The 23116-nt window shown below is 48.2% G+C and overlaps 11 protein-coding genes across 14 annotated transcripts in view; 6 read left to right on the top strand and 5 right to left on the bottom strand.

The window, feature by feature from the left end:
• Positions 1-1920: 1920 nt before the first annotated feature.
• On the bottom strand, positions 1921-3726 carry FOXG_22773 (uncharacterized protein). Its single transcript, XM_018403186.1, has one exon. The coding sequence runs from the start codon at positions 2448-2450 to the stop codon at positions 2091-2093; it is 360 nt and encodes a 119-aa protein (XP_018258245.1). The 5' UTR covers positions 2451-3726; the 3' UTR covers positions 1921-2090.
• FOXG_17178 (uncharacterized protein) lies at positions 2679-3418 on the top strand (the record flags this gene model as incomplete). Its single annotated transcript, XM_018397195.1, has 2 exons — positions 2679-2894; positions 2945-3418. 2 exons carry the CDS (start codon positions 2679-2681, stop codon positions 3416-3418), a joined length of 690 nt encoding a protein of 229 aa, XP_018258246.1.
• Positions 3727-3925: 199 nt separating the features above from the next.
• Positions 3926-6769, top strand: FOXG_17179 (uncharacterized protein). Of its 2 annotated transcripts, XM_018397196.1 has the most exons (3): positions 3926-4102; positions 4161-4468; positions 4519-6769. In XM_018397196.1, exons 1-3 carry the CDS (start codon positions 4027-4029, stop codon positions 5398-5400), a joined length of 1266 nt encoding a protein of 421 aa, XP_018258247.1. In that variant the 5' UTR covers positions 3926-4026; the 3' UTR covers positions 5401-6769. The 2 variants fall into 2 exon arrangements, with proteins under 2 accessions (XP_018258247.1, XP_018258248.1); XM_018397197.1 differs by having other exon boundaries at positions 3926-4468.
• Positions 6770-7632: 863 nt separating this feature from the next.
• Positions 7633-10726, top strand: FOXG_17180 (catalase-peroxidase 2). Of its 2 annotated transcripts, XM_018397198.1 has the most exons (5): positions 7633-8329; positions 8382-8536; positions 8589-8661; positions 8711-9278; positions 9329-10726. In XM_018397198.1, the coding sequence occupies exons 1-5, from the start codon at positions 8044-8046 to the stop codon at positions 10578-10580; spliced, it is 2334 nt and encodes a 777-aa protein (XP_018258249.1). In that variant the 5' UTR covers positions 7633-8043; the 3' UTR covers positions 10581-10726. The 2 variants fall into 2 exon arrangements, with proteins under 2 accessions (XP_018258249.1, XP_018258250.1); XM_018397199.1 differs by having other exon boundaries at positions 8589-9278.
• Positions 10727-10797: 71 nt separating this feature from the next.
• FOXG_22774 (uncharacterized protein) lies at positions 10798-12545 on the top strand. The gene has a single exon (XM_018403187.1). The coding sequence runs from the start codon at positions 10823-10825 to the stop codon at positions 12308-12310; it is 1488 nt and encodes a 495-aa protein (XP_018258251.1). The 5' UTR covers positions 10798-10822; the 3' UTR covers positions 12311-12545.
• Positions 12546-12749: 204 nt separating this feature from the next.
• On the bottom strand, positions 12750-14414 carry FOXG_17181 (uncharacterized protein; the record flags this gene model as incomplete). The annotated part of the gene is made up of 4 exons (XM_018397200.1): positions 12750-13671; positions 13720-14049; positions 14104-14177; positions 14226-14414. The coding sequence occupies 4 exons, from the start codon at positions 14412-14414 to the stop codon at positions 12750-12752; spliced, it is 1515 nt and encodes a 504-aa protein (XP_018258252.1).
• Positions 14415-14976: 562 nt separating this feature from the next.
• FOXG_17182 (uncharacterized protein) lies at positions 14977-15585 on the bottom strand (the record flags this gene model as incomplete). Its single annotated transcript, XM_018397201.1, has 1 exon — positions 14977-15585. The coding sequence occupies one exon, from the start codon at positions 15583-15585 to the stop codon at positions 14977-14979; it is 609 nt and encodes a 202-aa protein (XP_018258253.1).
• Positions 15586-16736: 1151 nt separating this feature from the next.
• FOXG_17183 (uncharacterized protein) lies at positions 16737-17730 on the top strand (the record flags this gene model as incomplete). The annotated part of the gene is made up of 2 exons (XM_018397202.1): positions 16737-16960; positions 17010-17730. 2 exons carry the CDS (start codon positions 16737-16739, stop codon positions 17728-17730), a joined length of 945 nt encoding a protein of 314 aa, XP_018258254.1.
• Positions 17731-18052: 322 nt separating this feature from the next.
• Positions 18053-19894, bottom strand: FOXG_17184 (uncharacterized protein). Its single transcript, XM_018397203.1, has 2 exons — positions 18426-19894; positions 18053-18369 (listed from the first exon to the last, which is right to left on the bottom strand). The coding sequence occupies exons 1-2, from the start codon at positions 19683-19685 to the stop codon at positions 18337-18339; spliced, it is 1293 nt and encodes a 430-aa protein (XP_018258255.1). The 5' UTR covers positions 19686-19894; the 3' UTR covers positions 18053-18336.
• Positions 19895-19999: 105 nt separating this feature from the next.
• On the bottom strand, positions 20000-21057 carry FOXG_17185 (uncharacterized protein). Of its 2 annotated transcripts, XM_018397204.1 has the most exons (3): positions 20646-21057; positions 20358-20599; positions 20000-20298 (listed from the first exon to the last, which is right to left on the bottom strand). In XM_018397204.1, exons 1-3 carry the CDS (start codon positions 20880-20882, stop codon positions 20256-20258), a joined length of 522 nt encoding a protein of 173 aa, XP_018258256.1. In that variant the 5' UTR covers positions 20883-21057; the 3' UTR covers positions 20000-20255. The 2 variants fall into 2 exon arrangements, with proteins under 2 accessions (XP_018258256.1, XP_018258257.1); XM_018397205.1 differs by having other exon boundaries at positions 20000-20599.
• A 1210-nt stretch (positions 21058-22267) lies between these two features.
• Positions 22268-23116, top strand: part of FOXG_17186 (uncharacterized protein) — a gene marked incomplete at both ends in the record, with an annotated part of 1446 nt that continues 597 nt past the window's right edge. The window contains one exon of the mRNA XM_018397206.1: positions 22268-23115. Coding sequence (XP_018258258.1) covers positions 22268-23115 — 848 coding nt within the window. The remainder of the gene's footprint in view (position 23116) is intronic.

Below are 23116 nucleotides of genomic sequence, written 5' to 3' on the forward strand. Positions count from 1 at the left end.
ATGGCGGTAGTTGCCCCCAGTCAAACTTTCGAATGCAGGTTCACAGCCACGACATTTTAAGCATAAGCTCGCATGTACATGTTATCTCATAGGTTGATTAATGGTAGAGTTTGCGTCAAGAAATCTTGATGGCTCCCTGGGCCCGAACCACGCAGGATGCAAGTCGAACAAAAACTTCAAAAATCCGAGTCCCATTCAAGTAAGCCCATGAGCATGTCGGAACAGGAGGAATTTGCGGCGTTTGCGACACTTGAATCCCCGTCTATCGCATTAATCGTCCTGTCGATTCTCAGCATTTTACCAGTCCGACCATCCAGGGCGGAGTGACAGCAGGAACTGGAGGTACTTGTCACATGCTTTCGCGCCGGCCCCACTAACACGCGCCCACCAAACTTTAGTGCAAAATTGTTAAGGTCGATTGGACACGATTTTGCAGCAGCGCGACAAACTTTGCGACGTGGCGTGCTCAAAAAAGAGTTTTTGGTGGTGATTGTATGTATAAAAAGGGAGACAAGCACTTGACTGTCCGTTGTAGTCTCAGAAGTTCTGTTCACATTAAGAACGGCTTCAACTTTCGTTATGGTCATTTCAGGGATCCAACGATGTCTATTCAGTTCTCATCACTGACTGCTGTTGGTAAGTGGTTGAGCATTTGCAACTTAAGTACCCTTCTCCTTTCATGTTCTTGGGCAGGTGGGGGAATGTTGTTGTCGTTCCTTCCCTTCTTGTTGTCGTTCTGCGCGTTGTTGCGGAGTTGACGTTCCGGGCTTCACGTGCGATCTCATCTTGGTGAGACCACAAGCCACTGCACCGCCATCTCCCTCTTGGAGAGCACCACAGAGTCCATGAGCATCGCGTTCGACTTGGGATGGCAATTCGTGAGCCGTTCCAACTTATTGTCCCAGATTTGGGACTCTGAAATGTTCGAGTTTTCAATCAAAAATGGAGCTGCGCATGAGGAAGAACGTTGCTAACAGAAATCAGGGAATGATGCAGCGGGACAACGGACTTGTATGAAGCAAAGGTCCGAACTTGGGGGGACGTATCTTGTGATCCAAAGATACAGTCAACAAAATAAAGTGCTCTGAATGTCAAGTGAACAATGATGATACTGTTATACCGGCGCGACTCTCGATGACTTTTGTCTTGAGAATGCGAAAGGTTCAGTCTGAGTTTGCAGATTTATTGTTCCGCCTCGCAAAGTTTGCTACGTGGCACGATGAGAAGAACAGAGCTGTCGAAAATATTTGTAGATCTAAAAAGCTTAGTATTTTTATGGCCAGAGGTCAAACCTTATCGCAGCCCGCCTCGCAAGTATAAAAAGGGTATCACTGCCCATCACAGACTTGGAATATTTCTTATCATATAAGAACGGCCCTCACTAAGCTGTTTCCAACAGCATGCTCCGAATGTACTTATTTAGTCTAAGGTCTGATCCGCCTAACTCGTTGGTTTTCTTTCGAGGTCTTATGTCCAGCTGGGACTGTTGCGGACTGGGTGAATGACCCTTTAGGGCATTTATACGGGTTCATGCCAAACAACACATGAACTTTTTGATCCTTCGGTCCATGAGCGGTGATGTTGCTGTCGTACCCGTATCATCCTGAATTTATGAAACCAGGGTGGTGCGAACGGTTCAGTCTGAGCTCGAATTTACTTTTTTGGGGGGAACTGGGGACACAGACGAACCGTCGTGTTCGTCATGCGGGTTCTCAACACCCTAAATCTGTTCTTTTCAGTACATGAACTATGATGATACTATCTTGCACTTGAGTTCCTCAACGCAAGACAGGAAGAGCCTGAGTCTGAGTTCAGTACATGATGCTACGAAGTATGGTTGAGAGACACGCCGTTTTACAACAATCACATATTATTGTGAGGGATAGAGGACCGAGTGGCGCTTCATCCATCCTGGAAAGTTGGAGCTGAACATATCTTTTCCGCGATGATACCACGAATCTTTTACTCAATCTTTCATGGCCTAATTATATACAAGCCCTTTCACAAACCTGCTTTTTGCCATTATTTCGCAGACTTTCGAATCTTGTAGGTAATATAAGTAGATCTCTAGCAATATGTAGTTGAGTTGTCTAGCGCGTCTCCGTCACTAGTCTAGCTGGCGTTGTATGACGTAGGTCCCTTGAGGACCAATCCAGCTCTGGACTCCAAAATGGAACAGAAGTCAACGTTTGACAAACAACCACCGGCATCGTAACGGAAAACGCATAATCATGAAGGCTATTCAGATCCAGGAATTCGGCTCCCCTTACACCGTCTCTGAGGTCGATAAGCCGAAGCCTAAGCCTCATCAATTGCTCGTCCAAATCAAGGCGGGCGGCTTTTGCCATACTGACTGTATGGCCCTTGAAAATGCGTTTGGCTCTAAACTGCCTTTCATTGGATCTCATGAGCCAGCTGGAGTTGTAGTTGAAGTCGGCTCTGATGTTCATGGGTTCGCGAAGGGTGATCGCGTAGGCTGCCTCAACTTTGACAGCTGTTGCGGTAAGGCATTCTCTCACGCGGAGATTTATGTGCTCATGCGATGATAGGGAAGTGTCCCGACTGTAAGACCGGTAGCCCGATATACTGCGATAGCCCACTGATGAAAGGTATCACGGCGGATGGGGCTTGGGCAGAGTACATGGCAGCGTGAGTACTTCCTTTCGCATTATGCCGGCATGTCATGCTTCACAGCGCTTATCGTTCTCAGCGACGCTCGATTTACTGTCAAACTTCCAGACTCGCTCGACTTCCCTACGGCAGCTTGTATGATGTGCGCTGGCATCACAGTATACGGAGGTATCAAGAGAGCGCAGGTCCCAGCCGGTGGCTCGATTGGTATCGTCGGCATTGGTGGGCTTGGCCATATTGGGACCCAAGTTGCCAAAGCGATGGTATGTCGGATCCCTCAACGGTACTTCAGCACCACTCTGAACACGCGTAGGGGTATAGAGTCGCCGCTATCGATGTCAAGCAAGATGCCCTAGACCTTGTCGCATCTTACAATCTGAAGCCCGATGTTTGCATTCTCTCCACCGATCCAGCTGAAACTTCCATGGAGAAGATCACCAACAATATAAAAGGCGACTACCCTGGTCTTGATGCCACAATAATCGCAACCGATGCTCCCGCTGCGTTTGATCTCGCAGCAAAGTTGACGCGCAAGCACGGAACTATGGTTCTTCTGGGTCAGCCTGAGAAGGGCATTACCATGTCTTATCAGAACGTCATCTTTCGTGATATCAATCTGATAGGCTCTCTTGTCGCCGATACCGATGATACTGAAGAACTGTTGAACTTGGTAGTGAAGCATAACATTCAAGTTAAGATCAAGGAATGGAAGCCTAAAGATGCTGAGAAGATGAGACAAGAATATCTAGCCGGTAGGAACAGCGGTAAGAACGTCATAGTGTTCTAGCCCAATCTTAAAAGATTTATCGGTCATCTTGGAAGCTTTTTGGAAGCTTTTTGGGCAGAAGTTTTTATTGTGAAAAAGGATATCGTGTCCTCGTCATATGTGTTAGCAGCCTAAAGTCTAACTTTAGAGCCAGCAATCAGCGGCGTAGTTGCAATCTCAACGATTCCAAATCCTCTTCAATCCGATCACGAGCTGCCATTCAACCAACCCATCAGTCGATCAACGTCAAAGCGCAAACGTTGAGCAAACTAAGTTTCAACAGATCTCCCATCATGCCAGATAAGCTCATGATCCAAGATGCGACCCTTAAAAACCTACCCATTAGCTCCGAACACGAACACGTCGATCATTTCATACGCGCATCCCAATTAAACATCCAATATTTTTCGCATTTACTCGGCTCTTTTTTCGCAAATCATGTCGGATCCCCGCGGGCGGCGTGATGGTCCCATACGTGAGTCGATGATCACCTTATTTCACGGCCACAAAACCTTAAGACAAAGTTATCGTTTAAATGACCAGCTTTTCCATTTTATTTCCGAGACCATATAAATCTCAACCCTCTCAAGATTCCCCTCTTTCTTCCGTATCAATTAGGAAAAGTCGATATGGCAGCAAAACTACGCTCAAAGCGATGTCAAGAACAAACATCCCTAAAGCAATGGCTTATCGATAACCAAATCGGTAAATATACGAAAAACTATCCCACTCGGCGCCGTTTCCACAATACTGACTTTCTTAGGCATATGCCTCGGTATTCTAGCCCCTCTGCTCATCGCGCAATGCAACAGTATTACACGTCCCCTCACCGCTAAACTCACGTCGCTCTCGTACCGAGACGAATTCACGGGGGAGTATGGCGTCGGGTTCGATGATAATTACCTGGTGGCCGTTCTGATTGTGGTGTTGACGGGTCTGCGGGATGCTACTATGCGGTTCGTTCTGGACCCGTTGGCGGCCGCCTGGGGACTGGGGAGGGCTAGATCCATGCGGTTCAAGGAACAGGCTTGGATGGTGGTTTACTATTCCACTTGCTGGTCTGTTGGCATGGTATGATTGAGGCCTCTACCAATTAAAAGGGTTTTAACTAATGTCGGCAGTGCATCTATGCGTCTTCATCGTATTGGTTGGATCTTCAGGCTATGTGGACGAATTGGCCGAATCGCGAAATATCCGGGCTGATGAAGATTTACATGCTGGCGCAATTGGCTTTCTGGCTTCAGCAGATGATTGTCATCAACATTGAAAAGCGTCGCAAGGATCACTGGCAGATGCTCTCTCACCACGTTGTCACGATTGCTCTGGTGTACTGCTCTTACAGATATGGCCTCACTCGCGTTGGCAACGTTGTTCTGATCCTCATGGACTTTAATGATCTAGTTTTCTCGATCGCGAAGTGCCTGAAGTACATGAAGCTACAGTCTTTGTGCGACTTTACGTTTGGCGCGTTCGTTGTAAGCTGGGTGCTGTGCCGCCATACTGCGTTCCCGATGGTATGCTGGTCTGTTTACGCGCATAGTCTGGTCATCGCTGGACCGAAGTGCTTCATTGGCTCAGGAAAGAACATCATTGGTCCTCAAGAGGTTCCGGCAAATGGCTATTTCTATATGCTTGAACCATTGATCTACACCAATGGGAGGGTATGCTACGACTACACGATCAAGACACTATTCCTGAGCGGACTTCTGTTCCTCGAGGTACTTATGCTTCTATGGTTCGTCATGATCGTCAAGTTGGTCATCCGAGTGCTTCGTGGTGGAAATGCAGAGGATACACGCAGCGACAACGAGGAAGAGCAATACGAGGATGATATGCCGATCAAAGTCGAGGTCGATGCCGAGAAACTCCAATTTCCGAAACAATATGCCTCCGGTGGGAGAGGGACATCTTCGGTGTTTCAATCAACGAGAGGAATGGCTATTTCAAAGGATAGAAAAGGCTATTTGGATAGAATTGGGTGCGAACAGAGGATATCACGATAAGCGACATCTTAATTGGGATAGACCAGGTACTGAGAGAAGGATATACCCTGGAGATTGATGCGGGACATACCGTGGCGACTAATGTTTAATGCTAATGATGGAAACTCTAATGAACGACGTACGACGAGTATGGTTATATTGCAGTGATATTATGATGCTGCCGATGATGCCGAAGAGCAGGACAACTGTCGGACCGAAGATATGGTTGAATTATCAATTACCGCATCATCATGCCGAAATGCTATTGTCGCTATCCCGCGACTATCCCCCAATTGAGGGTATTCGGAGCATGTCACTTCCCCGCAAAGCAACTAAACTCTACGGTTTAGGGTAAGGCCCATCTCGTCATACGAGTGCAACGCGTCCTGACTCCATGTCAAGCTGCATACTTGCCGCTATCCGTACTTAAACCAAAACCATCGTGAGACGAGCGAATAGCAGCAAAGACTATTGACGAAAACCATAAACTTTGAAGACATTCAGAACGCTTCCAATAACCGGAAAAGGTTTAGCGCTCAGCAATTCCAAGGTCAACAGTGGCGAAGCGAGCGCTATAACCCCTGCCCCCCTGCCCTCGCGTGATGATGTTTCTCCCCCCGCACAATTCACCTCTGCCCTGTTTAGCTTACCTCGACTGCCTAATTTACTCCGCATGATTCCAAATCAATTTTCTGGACCTGCACCATACGGTATGTCCATTCAGGGCACTGCTCAAAAAGACATCCATGGAAAGCTTGCTGCTGCAACAAAGATCCTATGAAGTGGCACTCAATAGTAATGCAGGTACCCAAATGCGCGCAGAGCTAATAATAGAGTTTCTACTAAGGTCGGTTAAGAAATCGCACGAATTGATTCACCGTTTTGTGGCTGGGATCGTGATTATGTGTTTATGCAGGGTCGCGGCTCTGTTGAGAAAAGTTGCATCGCTGCGGCTGCGCCATGTCGATGCAGAAAGGAAGAGGAACTTGCATCTTTGCAGCTTCTTCTTTGAGAGGGGAAAACCGTTGAATCCTACTGATAAATCGTTGATAAAGACCTGGGATCAGGGATAGGACGGCCGGGCGAAATTGCCACTGCGTAGCGAGGGCCAATGGGCTCGCAGAGCGGGATGTGACATTCTAGATAGAGTTGCCGCTGCATGAAACCCCAAAGAATTCGTTTTTCTGAACGTGATATTGGATGGTTTACAGGATCGATCACAAGGGAATTACCATGCTGGATCAGACCATTTGACCTGCGGGATTTGTGAAGCCAAGATGTCGGCTGCAGAAGGGCATTGCTATTATTAGCAAAAAATGTCTTGGTAAAAGGTGAGGATGCAGATTTTAATTGCTTTGTTGGTGATGACTTGTTGAGAATTGTATGGCCCAATGGTTCGGGTACATGGATCGACCGGACCCAGAATGCGACCGCAGTTTGTGACTGCGTATGCTTATTTTTCTGGTCTGTTGTGATGATAAATGAGCCAAGCAACAAGCTGTGCGAATCAAAGGACGAATAATCACTGCTGACGACCAAGCGACTGGCAGGGATGAGATGAGCTTATTGTCAGCAAGCTCGAGCCCTGCGGTCAGATAATTTGCAAATTAGATACACAAAAGTCATCTGCATTCGCAAAATACGGGGTTGTACAGCAGACGAGGCCAGCTCAATTTGTCTCGGCTTACTACGTACTGCACTGTAATCGGGAACTTGGGAAGAGCCCGAGGTGACACTGCACCCAAAGATGTTTGCCTCTGCTCCTCTCAAGGACCTTTACTCCGGCCCGCGCTCACGGCATTGATCGTTTACCTAGCTAATCTGTTTCACAATATTCCGATTGGTCGCGGTACGGCAGGGTGAGCAAGAGTGGGTAGTCGGATCATATGTGGGATAATCACCTCTTGGCAGGGCGATTAAAGAATTATTCTGCCCAATCTATCTCCAACAGAGACAGCTTAATCAGCTTCTACTGAAAATTATAAAGAAAACAACGTGCATAAGTTCAATTCCTCAAGGGTAAATGATAAACTCTAAACCATGTGTTTCACTGCTCTCTTCTCCAAAAGTTTATATTAAGCTACCACCTTCTCAGTATGGACCAAGTCTCACGTAAACCAATAGAAATCCTGTGATTTACCATCCCTGTCGGCAGTTGGTGCGTGTGATTTGATTGGCATTGCCGCTTATCAGGGATCTTTTTGCCTTAGCACCCAAGATTTCTCCGTCTCCACAAGAACAAATCCACGGACGAGACATCTGATTCCAGTATCGTCACCGCCTATCACTATCTGAGAAACATCCAAGAGGGGTCAGTGACGTTGGTGTGGATTACACTGCTTAGAAGAGGCAAGAAAAAGCTGGGTTTATCCTTGTGATACCGCAGCACTGCTAAACCCTGGCCTGGCCTTGATCCATGCGCGAATGGCTAGACTAAGATGCACTGCAACTGAGCCTCGATTGCTAATCCGAGCGTCTGACCTGTTGCATAAGGCCCTATACCACTGACACTGCCGACTTGGCGCTGTAGCAGCCCCTGTAGATCGTCACTGTAACCTTCTTTTTCTTGCCTCTTGACTACGGGTACAAAACCAAACATAAATCCGCCCATTTTTCTAGTCTGTTCGTCTGTCTGTTCACACCTCACAGCACATACTCTTAGCCATGCACGTACAATCACTTCTGCTGGCTTCTGGCCTCGTGCCTCTGGCCGCTAGCCAGGGCTGCCCCTTTGCCAAGCGCGCCACAGACACTAATCTTGTTCCCCCGAGAGAAATCCCCGAGGACTTTGGCATCTGCCGCGTCGCTAGCAACCAGGCTGGTGGCGGTACCCGATCCAGGGACTTTTGGCCTTGTGCTTTGAGACTGGATGTCTTGAGGCAGTTTTCGCCTCAGTATAACCCATTGGGTGCTGATTTCGACTACACTGAGGCTTTCAAGTCTCTGGACTGTAAGTTTCACTCATCCTGGGATTGAAGGATTTTTGCTTACTTTTTTGGTAGTTGCTGCTTTGAAGAAGGATCTCAATGCACTTCTCACTGATTCTCAGGATTGGTGGCCTGCTGACCATGGTAACTATGGCGGTCTCTTCATCCGCATGTCATGGCACAGCGCTGGTACCTACCGCGCAATGGACGGCCGAGGTGGCTCCGGAATGGTGAGCCATGAACTCAATGCCATATTCTCGAGTGTTTTGCTGATATCCACAGGGTCAACAACGATTTGCTCCTCTCGACAGCTGGCCCGACAACCAGAACCTGGACAAGGCTCGCCGTCTGCTCTGTACGTTACACAGCCGTCACACAAACCCCCAAAGTCTAACAAATCACAGGGCCTATCAAGCAAAAGTATGGCAGCAAGATCTCATGGGCTGACTTGATGGTCCTCGCCGGCAACGTCGCCCTCGAGCACAGCGGCTTCGAGACCCTTGGTTTCGCCGGTGGTCGCGCTGACACCTGGGAGGCCGATGAGTCCATCTACTGGGGTGCCGAGTCCACCTTTGTCCCCAAGGGTAACGACGTTCGCTACAACGGTAGCACAGACATTTACGAGCGTGCCGATAAGCTCGAGAAGCCTCTTGGTGCTACGCACTTTGGTCTCATTTATGTTAACCCCGAGGGTCCTGATGGAAGCTCTGATCCTAAGGCTTCTGCTCTTGATATCCGTACTGCTTTTGGCCGTATGGGTATGGACGATGAGGAGACTGCTGCTCTCATCATTGGTGGTCACACCCTGGGCAAAACTCATGGTGCTGTTCCTGCTAAGAACATTGGCCCTGAGCCCATGGCTGCTGACCTTGGAGAGATGGGTCTTGGCTGGCACAACAGCGTCAACGAGGGTAACGGTCCTGACCAGATGACCAGTGGTCTTGAGGTTATCTGGTCCACCACTCCCACCAAGTACGTTCCTCTCCCTACATTCTACTCTCACTCTTACTAACAAGTCCCAGGTGGAGCAACCACTTCCTCAAGTCTCTTCTCGGCAACAACTGGACCCTCGTCGAGAGCCCCGCAGGCCACAAGCAATGGGAAGCTCTCAACGGCAAGCTCGAGTACCCCGACCCCTTCGTCAAGGGCAAGTTCCGCCGCCCCACCATGCTCACCAGCGATCTCGCCCTCATCAACGACCCCTCGTACCTCAAGATCTGCAAGCGCTGGCACGACAACCCCAAGGAGTTGAACGCTGCTTTCGCCCGCGCCTGGTACAAGCTCCTCCACCGTGATCTCGGTCCTGTCTCTCGCTACCTTGGCCCCGAGGTCGCTAAGGAGAAGTTCATCTGGCAGGATCCTCTCCCTGAGCGAAAGGGCGACATCATTGGCGAGGCTGATATTTCTAGCCTCAAGTCTGCTATCCTCTCTGCTGATGGTCTTGATGTTTCTAAGCTTGTTTCTACTGCTTGGAACTCTGCTTCTACTTTCCGTGGAACTGACAAGCGTGGTGGTGCCAACGGTGCCCGTATTGCTCTTGAGCCTCAGGTCAACTGGGTCAGCAACAACCCCAAGCAGCTCAAGCAGGTCCTCTCTGCCCTGAAGAAGGTCCAGAAGGACTTCAATTCCAAGTCCGGCTCCAAGAAGGTTTCTCTCGCTGATCTGATTGTCCTCGGTGGTGTTGCTGCTATTGAGAAGGCTGCCCAGGCTGCTGGCTTCAAGGACGTCGAGGTTCCCTTCACTCCTGGCCGTGTTGACGCTACTCAGAACCAGACTGATCTCGTTCAGTTCGGTTACCTTGAGCCTCTTGCTGATGGTTTCCGCAACTACGGACATGGAACTGCCCGTGCTCGCACTGAGGAGATCCTTGTCGACCGCGCTGCTCTTCTTACCCTTACTCCTCCCGAGATGACTGTCCTTGTCGGTGGTCTCCGTGCCTTGAACGCCAACTACGACGGTTCATCCAACGGTATTCTCACCGAGAAGAAGGGCCAACTCACCAACGACTTCTTCGTCAACCTTCTCTCCCCAGCCTACTCATGGGCCAAGAAGGACAGCCAGGGTGAGATCTGGACTGGTACTGACCGTGCCACCAAGTCTGTCAAGTGGACTGCTACCCGCGCTGATCTTGTCTTCGGATCTCACGCTGAGCTGCGTGCTATTTCTGAGGTCTACGGTAGTGCTGATGCGAAGGAGAAGTTTGTGAAGGATTTCATTTCTGCGTGGACCAAGGTCATGAACCTGGACCGCTTTGATGTCAAGGCTGAGAAGTAGACCAAGTAGTAGAGTTTTCTCAGTCGCCTTTGACACTTCTTTCTCGATTTACATATTTCTTCATTATATAGTTCAATTTATAAAACTGTTCAAACTGCTTTAATGTGCAACATCGTGAACACCAGAATTCTTCACCCTCTAATATATGCGAATTGACACGTGACAATGCCATCTCATCTCAGTCTCATCAACCCCGCAATACTCTGTCGATTTCACTCACGACACGTCCTACGACATGCATAATGGGACAACTGCTTGAACTCCCAGATGAGATACTCACTCATGTTTGCACCTTGATATGCGATTCGGATCGTCTAGCGCTTTTTGAAGTCATATATGTCAACAAGAGACTACATAGAATTGCCTCACCGCTTCTCGTCCGCCATTGGCCCTTCCATCCGTCGATCTTACACAAACATGCACCTGCTCGCTTTGCAGTGCATCTTCTTCGAAATCCTCACCTCCAAAGGAATGTCAAATCAATTGTCTTCGATGAGCTGATTACTATCGAGGAAGATGACCCCTGGGCTGGGGATGGCGAGCTTGAGGAACTTGCTGTAGTAGCACGTCAACGTTTCCCAGAGCTTGCTAATGATCCTAGCTGGTGCGAAGGATTGCTCAATGGATGCATAGACCCTGTAGCAGCACTTCTCTTAGTTCTTTGTGCCAGACTCGAGAGCCTTGACCTTATGATTCCGTACTATCAAGAGTCAAGACTGTTGGTGTTAAAACTTGTGTCTTTGGCTCTCAAGAATAGTGGTCCTCGACGGCCATTAGAGAACCTTCAGCTCGTTGTGCTCAGATGGTACGATGACGACGACCCCGGACACATTCAATGTGCGGCACCATTTTTTCACCTTCCAAAAGTCAAAACTCTTGCTCTCTCAGCATTATCTGACGAGATACCGATCAAGAGCATCTCGGATGAGAAGGATCGGAATGAACATGCCAAACTGAGCTTGGACTCTGATATCTACGAGACGCGGTTTCCTGTCGGGACTTCGCCTATTGAGGAGTTGTTTTTAGAAGCCGCTTGCCTCACAAGCCATGGACTGCTCACTGTTATCAGCGCCTGTAAACGACTGAAGAAACTCGTTTTTACTTGTGGAAACCCCGCCAGAATGACTAGCGAGGGACATAATAGCGCCCGTCTCACTCGGCAGGCGTTGCTACTCCATGCAGCATCTTTGGAGGAGCTTGCGTTCAATCTTGAGACACACCGCTTCAGGCACACTGACGGGAGCTTAGAATACGCGTCTCATACTGGTCTAAATTGTTTCAAAGAATGCTTTCAACAGATGAACAAGCTCAAGCGCCTTACTATGGATATTCATGTCCTCTACTTCCATGATATTTCACGAAATGAGAAAATGCTGGATTGTCTACCGAGATCACTTGAGTATCTTGGTCTCGAGTGCGATCTTGCGAGTTATCAGCCACAAATTCTGGGGTATGTTGAAATACTGTGCACAGTGTTAAAGGCATGCGGACCTGGTCAACGTTTTGGTGCGCTGAAAATTTTGAAGTTATGGTTATTTGTCTACGGTGGAATAGACGAGAACATATATGATCCGGTCAAAGAACTAGCGCGGGAGAAGGGCATCGAATTCACATTTACTAACTTATCTCATGGAGGAGGTAATGCTTGGGAGACAATGGGTATGATGCCTGACCCATATCCTCCTATTGTCGATCCTGCAGCCGGACCTAAGAGAGCAAGACGAGGGTGACACAATTTCAGTGATGAAGGTTTGGATTCGAGCAGTTACATACATTAATATGTTTATCAAGGTTGGGTCATATCACAAGCATGATAAAAGACACTGGCCAAGTGCAGTGGTTTCAGCTAAAAGCCTGTATCTCGCAATTAAACCATCATCGTGCGCCTGATCTCTAGCATATTGCAGATTTACAATGCGTTTCTACCCAACGACTCATGTTTAAGTAAGGCCTAACGGGTTGTGAGAATTTTCCAATCTGACTGATGATGCCACGTGGCACTCATCAGGCTGTCGACATTCCTCATCATATCACCTTTCAATAAAGATTTGTGTAACAGGGGGAGCTTTCCAATGTCCATCAAGCCTACTTGTACTGTTTATTTATTCTCTTACAAAAGGACGTTGGCAGACGTCCCAGTATTCGAACAAGCTTACAGAAAGGGCGACCTTAATCCTTATCCTTCATGTGAAGGTTCTCCAGCTCCAGAGCCTGCTCATCATCCACCGCAAACTTGCTTCGATGCCTCAATCTCTGTCCATATCTCATGAAAAAGAACGGTGTAAAGGCAAACAGACTCGCCACCGCCGCCAAGATACTCGTTGCAACATTGCTGCCCAGCCCTGTATACATCTGATGCGTGAAGAGCGGAAAGACCGCAGCAGTCAGCGTGCGCGTCAAGCTGATGGCACTGACAGCGCTGGCAGCATATTCACCATAACTATCAGTAGCGTATCCGAAAAGCACGTAACTAAAATCGTTGAGACTGAATCCGATCATTACCAGACCAATCATGCTCACAGGCCAAGAAACATGCGTGACCCGCGGTGGAATGGTCCAGGCGAAGAGCCACAGGCCGATGGCGAGAGACGGAGCTGCGATGGCGAACGAGGTTATTTTGCTCTCTGGGATGATGCGTCGGTGTGTTCTGCGGTATTTCTTGTATGTATGGGCGTCGTAGATCCGGGGTAGGATATTGAGCACCTCGCCTATCGCAATGGCAAGGAATGCGAGGCTGGAGCTGTTTTGCGAAAAGTTGAAGGGCGGCGCGGTGTAGACGATGGTCAATGATTCTGTCAAGCCGTAGATGAGACCAAATGCGATGGCGCATAGTACGGCGCAGAAGAATACCAGAGGATCGGTAACAAGAAACCGCAAGGGGCGTAAGAGAGCGTTCTGTGCGAAGGCAGCCACGGTAAACCTTTCTCCTTCAGCATTGCTAGATTTTACGTCCTCAATGCTAGTCTCTTCTCGTATTTGTTTGACAATTTTGTCGAGTAATTGGCTTGCGTTTGACTCTCTTGTGAAGAGGCACGCAACGGAAGTGGCACCCATGACCATTGTAGAGATGTAGTATACCCAACCCCAACGCCTAGTTCATCGTCAGTCCAGCAAGCATGTCGCCTCCATCTAGACTTACCAGCCTATGCTCGAAGTGATGTATGTCGAGTAGATAGGGCCCAGCGCAAGCCCCAACATACCGAGGATGGTATACACATAGACGACCCAGATTCTATGCTCAGCATTGTACATGTCGTCAAAGTTGCCAAAAGCGACAGTTGCGGGTATCGCCGCAGCTACCCCTTGGAAGAAGCGACCAAAGTAGACGCCGATTATTGACGGCACCGCGGCCACTATCGCTGAGGATATGCAGAATATGGTTGCCGCAAGTATGTATATGGTTCGTCGTCCAAATACCTCCGAGATGGGTGAGCAGAATATACTACCTATGGTTTGGCCCATCAAGTATCTGTTTTTCAAAGTTAGAAAAGTTGATGACGCCCTAATCTGCCTCGAAGCTTACATAGTGACGAAGGCGAAATAGGCCATCGTTCTGCTTACACCATACTCCTCCCGTGCTGAGTCTGCAGTAGCCGTCTGGAACATCGTTAGCAGAGACTTATCTGTGGCAGTAACCAAACTGACCCCAGAGGAGCTGATTGCCGTCATGTACATCTCCAACCAGCATATCAGGGCGGCGGTATATGTCTTTGTTCCGAAGTTCCAGTTCCGGGGGTGTTGGTCAGCATCTTCATCCCAGCAGATATGATTGTCGCTGTCGATATGAACTCCTTTCCCCTGCACAGCATCTTGAAGTGAGCCTTTGTTTGGCATTGTGTTTTCTAAAGATGCCTGCGTGGATGATGCAGAGCGAGTCATCACAATAGACGAGTCTGACACAGTGTCTACGACAAAGAAGCTGCTGTCAATGGCCACTGTTCAAAGTCCTATGCATATATCTTGAGAAAGGTCGCAGGAAAGAAGGTGAAAGGGACAGCCTAGATAGGGGACACATCAGAACCCTTGCATCGGGTCCGTAGTCGATCGATCCGACGGGCCGCAGCCGGATTAGTGATCGATCGGCTGTGTAGGCATCATCTCTTCCTACCCGTCCCTCCACGCCTACAACCAATAACGTACTGTCAGATGACGTTCAATACTTTGATCTTCGACAAATTACATGATGGCTTAGTATCGTCTATTTTGGGGACGGGTAGAAAGCAGCCGGGGCCTTTTGCAGTTTACCCTTTGCGCGTGTAAGCTCGAGTAAAATATTTGAGAAGATCAATGACGCGCCGTCAAACATCCGCATCACCACTGTCCTTTCTGAGTCCCTTTGTGAAACCACAGAAAGCTTGTGAAGGGATGCATACCTAGAATCGCTCTAATTTGTTCTTTAAACTATCTTGTATTGAATGGGTTTAAAGCTACCGCCATTGGACTTGCCGGCTGAACAGGCAGTAATGGCAACAATAAGGTCCATCTCCGCGACAAAGTCGATGTGATCACCAGCCTTACTAATAGGCGGTTCCACTGTAAACTTGCCTGTCTTGCCGTCTACAGGCACATTCATGAAGCAGTTGAACGCGCATGGAATGCGGTCTGGCGCGATGCCATGTTTGCTTAGCGCCAGAGAAAGGTTGCCGAAACAGCCGTGATGCGGCTCTTTGTCGCCGTATATGATGCGGAAGGTATCTTTGGAACACGGCGTAAGTAGAAAGTCGTGACGTCCGCAAGTGTCATCGACTATTTTGAGCATGATATTGCTGCGGTTTGAGTACAGCGGGTGGTTGGTTGTCAGGTATATTGTGTCTGCATAGTCAAATGTGCGTCCGTTGGAGATGACTTCGTCTGTGTCGTGTTGGTTAAATGCCACAAGGTCAGAGACTTGACCGCCCTTTGGATCGATTACTGTTAGGCGTTGGCCCTTGTTGACAACGAAGGAAGTTCCTGTCCGCGGCGCAAGTTCGATGATGCCATCGGGTAATTGTCTAGTATCCTCCATTCCGGGAGCTCCGCAGGGGCTGTGATCCGTCGAGTGTGGTAAATTAAGCCTTTAATTTGTATGAACTATGAATCAAATGGCAAATATGGAAGCTGTTCTAAACACGGAAAGGTTATCGTGCTACAAGATATTCCATGACTTTGTAGTGTTGAGCATCCTCAATAGTCGGCAGATTACCATAACATCTCGTAATATTCATCACAGCTAGTTTTGCTCTACTGCAAGCCTCACATCATTAGACATAAAAGCTATGCCTAATTAAGACTTGATCTTTATAGAAACATAAAAAGGCTTTACGGCTTTCCTTCTATCTAGCGTAGATCATTTACTGGATCCTGATCAATCAGCTGAGTCACCTAACCCATAGCAGTTGATTTGCTTACTAGCTGTGACGAATATTACGAGATCTCACGGTAATGTTGATCAGGTGGTGACAACAGCATTCCACTGTCGATGATGCGACGATCAAGGGCCATGACCTCAGCGGCTCATGCTTTAACAACCCGTAGGATCCACTTTTCCCCAGACTCGATCTGTCATCCCGGCAGCGCTAGCATCAAGCGCTGAACAATCTGGGGGAGCCCATAGTAGACGCCTGCACTATGCACGAAGAACTACAGTGAAGTTGTCTACGCCCTGATCAGACGATAAGCTGAAAAAACTTATCCTGCGCTATTCTTTTGAGTTGATAGACCTGACAGCTGATGCTTGCATCCCGCACCTAACCTCCAAGTGGTTTACAGCCTATGTACATATCGGTGGAAAGGTTCCGGCAGGGATATACGTGTGCATCATCGCTTAGCGCATACATCATATTGATTTAATGAGTTCTATCAATAAACCACACAATGTCAGCAATAACCATGACGCTATCAGGGGTTCCATGCCACGGATCTTTCCCAGAAGCCTGACAGCTCGATCGAAGACTAGCTGCCGATCCTAGCACTTCAGTCAATTCACGTCAATGACATTCGGCTTATACTCTGTGCTGTTGGTACTATGCACGTTTTCACGTTGCCACTATGGCATTACATATAAGTTGAGCCATGTCCACTTAAAATTGGTGCTGAACTGAGATTTTGCGCGTTGTCCTGAGATACCTCTCTTTTAACATATGACGTGTTTTTCCACATCCTCAATTTGTCATCATCATGCAGCTCGCAATCAACGCCGTTATCCTTGCCGTTGCCTTTACGGTGGTTACTAGGCTGATGCAATGTCGAAAAGCTCCTATCAGTCGGTTCATAAAGAAGTTGAGATTTCTCACGAATGGCTTCAAACTCGTGACGTCTACGACAGAACAGGAGGTGGCCGCCTTACGCAGCCATGACGTTAAGGACACCCGGTCATATTCACATGCGGAGCTGCTGACGAGGTTCGTGAAATACTCATTCGTTGTACTTGTAAGACTGACATGCCAATAGAAACGAAGTTGAGAGTCGTTTCAACGAGAATTCTTGGCAAGGCCTTGCATACCAGGATTTTAGGAACACGATATTAGCCAGGGGAAGGGGAACGAAGACATTTCCTTGCGTATACGCCACCATGGGCTATCGATCAGACGATCATCGCTATGTATTCCTCGAGTCGGACAACCCATCAGAGCCCCATAATGTACGCAAGGTAGCTCTATCTCTAGCCTCCTATCTACGCATATCAGCCTCTCTGGGTCCTAATACATCCCTCGTCATCATCGGCGCCCCCTCCGAGAAGCAGCGGACTGTCGAAGAGCATAACCGTACCTTCTGGGACATGCTTCGAGGCCTTCGTATCTGCGACCCAAAGGCTTGGCCAGACGATATTCCGCAAGACACAGAGGATGCTAAATGGACTTTTTGCTTCAATGGAGAGCCGGTGTTTCCGGTTATGTTAACGCCAGCGCATCAGAAACGCTGGAGCAGACATATGAGCGTGCCGGTAATAGCCCTGCAGCCGAAATGGGTCCTGGACAATCTGCTTGGAACTCCCGAGAAACGAAAGGCTGCACAAAACAAAGTTCGGAACCTATTGCAGAAGTATGATACTATAGGCGTCAGCCCAGATCTGACCGCTTACGGCGCAGTTGGCACTAGCGAGGCCCGCCAGTTGTGCCTGCAGGACAAGAACGAATCGGTTCAATGCCCATACCGCAACTTTGATAGCTAAGGTAATAGAGCTATAATAGATAATAATAGAGTTGATTTCACTACATATCATGCTTTGGCGATTGAGAAGGTTCCATCATGTATTAGCACTTTGATAAGCCGAAGGAGCAGCTCGATGGTGTCGTCTATGCGTCAGACATCCTCTTGCACCTTCGTGTACGCCTGCGGCTGGAAGGATCAAGCACGCAAGGCAGGCAGCTTTCAGCTCCTCGAGTCTCACATCCTCAGCTTGGGCGGTGTTCTCTGGTCTCATGTCGAAGGGAGCCCTAGGATATACAAAATACATGTGTCGAGGTTGCGTGAATGGCTATCCTGGTCCTCACAATGTCTACAACTTGCATGAGTTTGGAGCTCATCTCGATAAAACTCATCGATTATATAAGAATGGTTTTAATGAATACATTGTGAGATGGTATGGGCACCTTTTGTAGCAGTTTGGAGACTGATAGGCTTTCATTGGAGCACAATCCCTTCCTTTGGTCTTAATAGACTCTACATCCCTTCGAGCTCGCAATAGGCCAAACATCACCAACTGCAGTTTATTGCTAGTAAGACCAAGAACTATCACTAAGCTTTGGCCTGCTACGCTATCTTGTAGTGTACTGAATCATGATAGCTCGGCTTTCATTACAAGTCTAACCTGGTCACTATTAGAATCTTGCCCCGCACGATCATTGATAAGAAAGTGTTACTTACCTCTTTAGCCGTGTCGTAATCGAACATCCACTTATCAAAAGGCAGTGTGTTGAATGGTGCATTGCCGTCACCTCCACCCATGGATAACGCCCTCTGCTCGTCCGTCAACTCCGATCCGGGTGGCTTGCCAGAGTTGTACAATTTGTAGTTCCACGTCGAGCCATTCTGAAGCCTTGTTACCCGAGGAATACGAATCTTCTCCCACGCCTCAATTGTTCCTGGCACGTCTTCACTGCTCTCTGAAAGTAGAATGGATAAGGCATCGATGTCCTCGACAATAGAGCTAAACCCTTCCGCCAAGTTCGGAAGCATAGCATGCGCCGAGTCTCCAAGAAGAACTAACCTCCGTTTCGGACTCGACCACGTATCGAGGGGCTCCAGTCTAGCTAGCCGCCAGCGGGAGCAGCTCTGCACCATATTTGCCAAAGCAACGACCGTAGGATTAAACGAAGAGAAGAACTTCTTAACCACTTCACTGTCATCGGTCGCGTCAAAGAGCTTTTGTTCGCTGGCTTCACTATCTGCAGCACCGTGTTGAATCGAGAACATGATGTTGAACAGGCCTCGAAGGTGGTTGTACTTGCCAATGGCATATCCGCCATGGCCAGCCCACATGATGCCGTTCTCTGACTCGGGCTGTTCACGGAGAGACTTGGTCCTATCGTCGTTGGCGAGCATCTCGGCTGGAATCTCAGTTGGGTAATGTGTCGAAGGCGCTCGAATCACGGTGAGGCGAGACGGGTCAACATGAGCAAGAACCTGAGACCGCAGACGAGAGGATATTCCATCGGCTGCTAAGATCAAATCTGCCGTGGTTCTGGTGCCATCCTTGCAAGTTGCATACGCGGCTTGGTCGTCTTCCTCAACCGTGACGATCTCGTTTCCAAAATGAACCTTGGCCCCGGCTTTGCACGCTTCATTATACAGAACAGTCTGCAGCGCTTGGCGGTCAGTGGACCACTCCGGAAACTCAGAGTAAATCCCAGGATTGAGAGTATGCAACAGCTCGTTCGTGTTGCCATTGCGAGTCTCGTGCTCTTTGATCGGGGCAGTCACAGCTTCAAAGGCTTCGCGCATCTGCCATCTGTAGAAACATCTGACGCCATTTGATCTCACAAAAATGGCTCCGCTCGCGGTGGATAGCGATTGTGATCTCTCGAATAGGTCGACTTTGTGGCCGTCGCGTGCCAATCGGCACGCTGCAGTGAGACCTCCTAAGCCTCCGCCTGCAATGACGATGCGCTGTTTCTTCATATCCATGGATGCTGACGGCTTTTCGTACGGCCCTCTTGAGTAATGAAAAAGGCTAAAGGTGAATGTCTCTTAGGTTGACGTCTAAAAGCCTCTTATAAGGTGGCTTGACTTGCTTAGTGCTCGTGTCACGTCACATTAAATGTCGTTCCATGATTACCGATTCCAGGTAATCTCACCTAAGACATAGCGGCGTCGCACAGTGATTATAAGCAAAGATAAGCACTAGATGTCATCGGCCCGGAGCGTTGGAGGAAGATCATCCGAGATATCCGCGAGAAGAGTCGGAAGCACATAGAAAAGGATAACACAGGTCGAAGCAGTTGCGACACACAAAGAACAATTAAAGATTAGTCCAATGTTTATAGTCTAAGTAAATAGATCAGGGAAATAAGTACAATTTTCCAACATTCTAGGGCCCCAGGCGGTCATTCTTGATATCCTGACAAAATCCTTGAAGGATGTCAACCATACTCCAATAAATGCCAATTCATCAATAAATCATTACATTCAACCTCCAACATCTATCATTACATCATCGTTCGTTCCGTCTGGTGTGTGAAGGTCATCCTCAATAAGTCACCCGATAAGGCCAATAATACAGAGGCTGATTTCAACGACCCTAAGTGCGGACATAAAAATTAGAAAAGGCACTTGTGAAATGAGACAGATGGAACTTACGTCGACACACAGGCAAGCGTCAGTGCGGCAAGGAACAAAGGCTCTGATGGTTCAGTATCGTTATCGAGAGCGCTGCCCCCAGGCCACCAATCTTGGAACCATCCGAAACAAGCAAGGCAAGCAATTGATCCAAGGGCAATGAAGCAATGGATAACGAGGCTGAATGATGGGCGAATGGTTGGGAGAGTCTTGGTCACTGAACAGACGAGTTCTATCAATGCCCAGCAGAGCGCCGTGATGAACTGACTGGTTAGCCAATAGCTTTATAAAGAGTCATAGTAGACTTACTGCAGGACCTAGTATCCCGATAGCGACGGCGTTCCTTGATGCAGGAATAGCTGCAACCACAATGCCGGAGGTCGAAATAAGGAGAGCTAACACTCGCAGAGCTAGACCGAGATTCCTAAATCTCGGTGGCTTCTGTGGCTGCAAAATAGTGGTTTTGGGATCGTCTTCCAAGTCCATATTTATTGACAGGGTTGATAAGATAAGTAACAAAGCATAGTTGACCTCCAGTAAGGCCATTCATCGTAGCGATCCCATCACGCCTCTTTATGGATTTCACAATGGCAAATAGGCTGACATAGAATACGTAAAATGGTCATAAGACACGGGCGAAAAATTGCACCGCTGTTCCCAACGACTGATTTCCCAACATTTCCATCTTAAAAATTTTATAATGACATGCCACTTTTTTTTAGCCTCATGACACAAGTGTCACTGACACGTGAAAACGGAGCGCAAGGCTGGCTAAAGCCCGTTGGGTTTTTATCTCTGGAGCCACGTGGGTATTCGCCGATAACGTCAAATTAAGATCTACCTTGGTCTTGACCATTTTGAAGCATGGTTTGAGGTATTTACTAACAGATGCTGATATGCAGGGACCCGTAGGTGCTAAATCGTCCATAGAGATAAACTCCGTTTGATAGAGATGTCGGAATTGGGTTTAGCTTGCGAGACATGTTATGATCTGACTGGGTCTTGGGAGCATGACTAACGATAGCTTCATTGCCATCACATGTTTGAAATGACTGCCTATTACGCAATTTTGCTCAATTAAGTTTTTGATAAGGGCGCGGAGACTCGGGGTAACTGCCGCCGGAGTGCGAGGACACCGTCGGATCGGGGAAATCTGTCTACGTTGCTGATGCGCGGATGCCTCGTCATCCCGTCGGAGCATTTTAGAGCTGAGCTTGCCTGGCTACAGATTAGGGCTGATAATAACTACCGGTTCTAACTCCCGCTCTATTTTCAGCTAGGCCATATGAAAGCTTGCCAACAAAGCGAGAGCGTGGATCCGCCAACTTTTCCTAAGTTGACTTACATCGTTGAGGGCAAGTCGGCCATCCTTCCTCACACTGTTACAAGTTACAGTGGCATTAATTTCCTTCCCCCAAATTTCGATGCTAGTATTACAATACTGTAGCTACTATATGTAGTTGTTAGGAATCCATATCATATGGTATAGCTCTATGACCTACGCTAGTTTCTAACCAAGTCTGAACTGCAGTTGCAGTGAGTCCGAGGCCTGTAAGAGCTTTAACTGCTAGAACAACCATATCTCATTTGAAGATGCACAAGTAAGCTCTCAAGTCTTATAATTCGTCTAATAAGTCGGCCAGAAAGTGTCGAAAGTTGTCCTGGGCCTCCAAAACTTGCGTCACCTTGATACCCACTAAACCATATTGTGCTAACCGCATTGCTGTCATACCAAGTTAGATCAATTGAACCATTTACAAGGACCATATTCTTATTTCTAATAAGCTACAGTCCATTTTGTTAACACAGCTCTGTGTATCAGTCTGGTCATAGCACGTGATACTGTTGCCTAATTCGCGTCTTACATGTCCAAAATAGCGCGAAATAATATCTTTCATTCGCATTTATCAATCTGATGGAAGAGGATCGCCATGGCTCAGCTCAAGGATATCCCGAATGAGATACTCACGAGTATCTTCACATACGTCTCCGATATTAATCACTCCAGCATCTTCAACGTCACTCTCGTCAACAAGCACTTCAATCAAATCGCCAGTCCTCTTCGCGTTCGTCACTGGAGCGATGAAGGGTTCTACGGCTACTACCAGGGCGAATCACCATGTCCACCAATTTCAAGACTAGCGCTCGAGCTCTTGCGACATCCTGAATACCGTCTACAAGTCAAGACTCTATCGTTTTCATATTTTCAAAGCAGTCGTGACCGCGACGCTGCTTACGTTCCCATGAAACCCGAGAATCTCCAGACGCTTGCGTGGGCAGCTGAAGGAGTGGTCCCGACACTCGCAGAGTCGACATATCTATGTGCCCGTATCCGCGAGGACGTTGACGATGCCATCGCCGTGTTGGTCTTGGCTTGGGCTACCAATCTGACAAGCCTCAGTGTGACGATTCCTGACTTTGATCCGACGCCAGGATATGATGAAGGCCCTCTTGTTCTGCGCTTTGCAAAACAGCTGGCTCTTCGTTTTGATAGTTCAGACCTCAAACCAAGTGCGCCGCTACCACTGGCCAAACTACGCGAACTCGAGTTTCGACATAATCATATCGAACACATTGTTGGGCTCAAATATCTGACACCATTTCTCTATCTCCCTCATCTCAAGGACCTCAAGACATACAGACTCGGTGATCAAAATTACAACGATCTTGAGGACAGTGTGCAACGCTATATCAAAGACAGGTATTGCATGCCGTTTCCGAAGGGAACCTCGCCTATTGAGTCTGTCACTATCGAAGAGACGACCTTGACGAGTAATGGA

The sequence above is a fragment of the Fusarium oxysporum genome, genomic scaffold (genome assembly GCF_000149955.1).
Source record: "Fusarium oxysporum f. sp. lycopersici 4287 supercont2.46 genomic scaffold, whole genome shotgun sequence".
Lineage (NCBI taxonomy): Eukaryota > Fungi > Ascomycota > Sordariomycetes > Hypocreales > Nectriaceae > Fusarium > Fusarium oxysporum.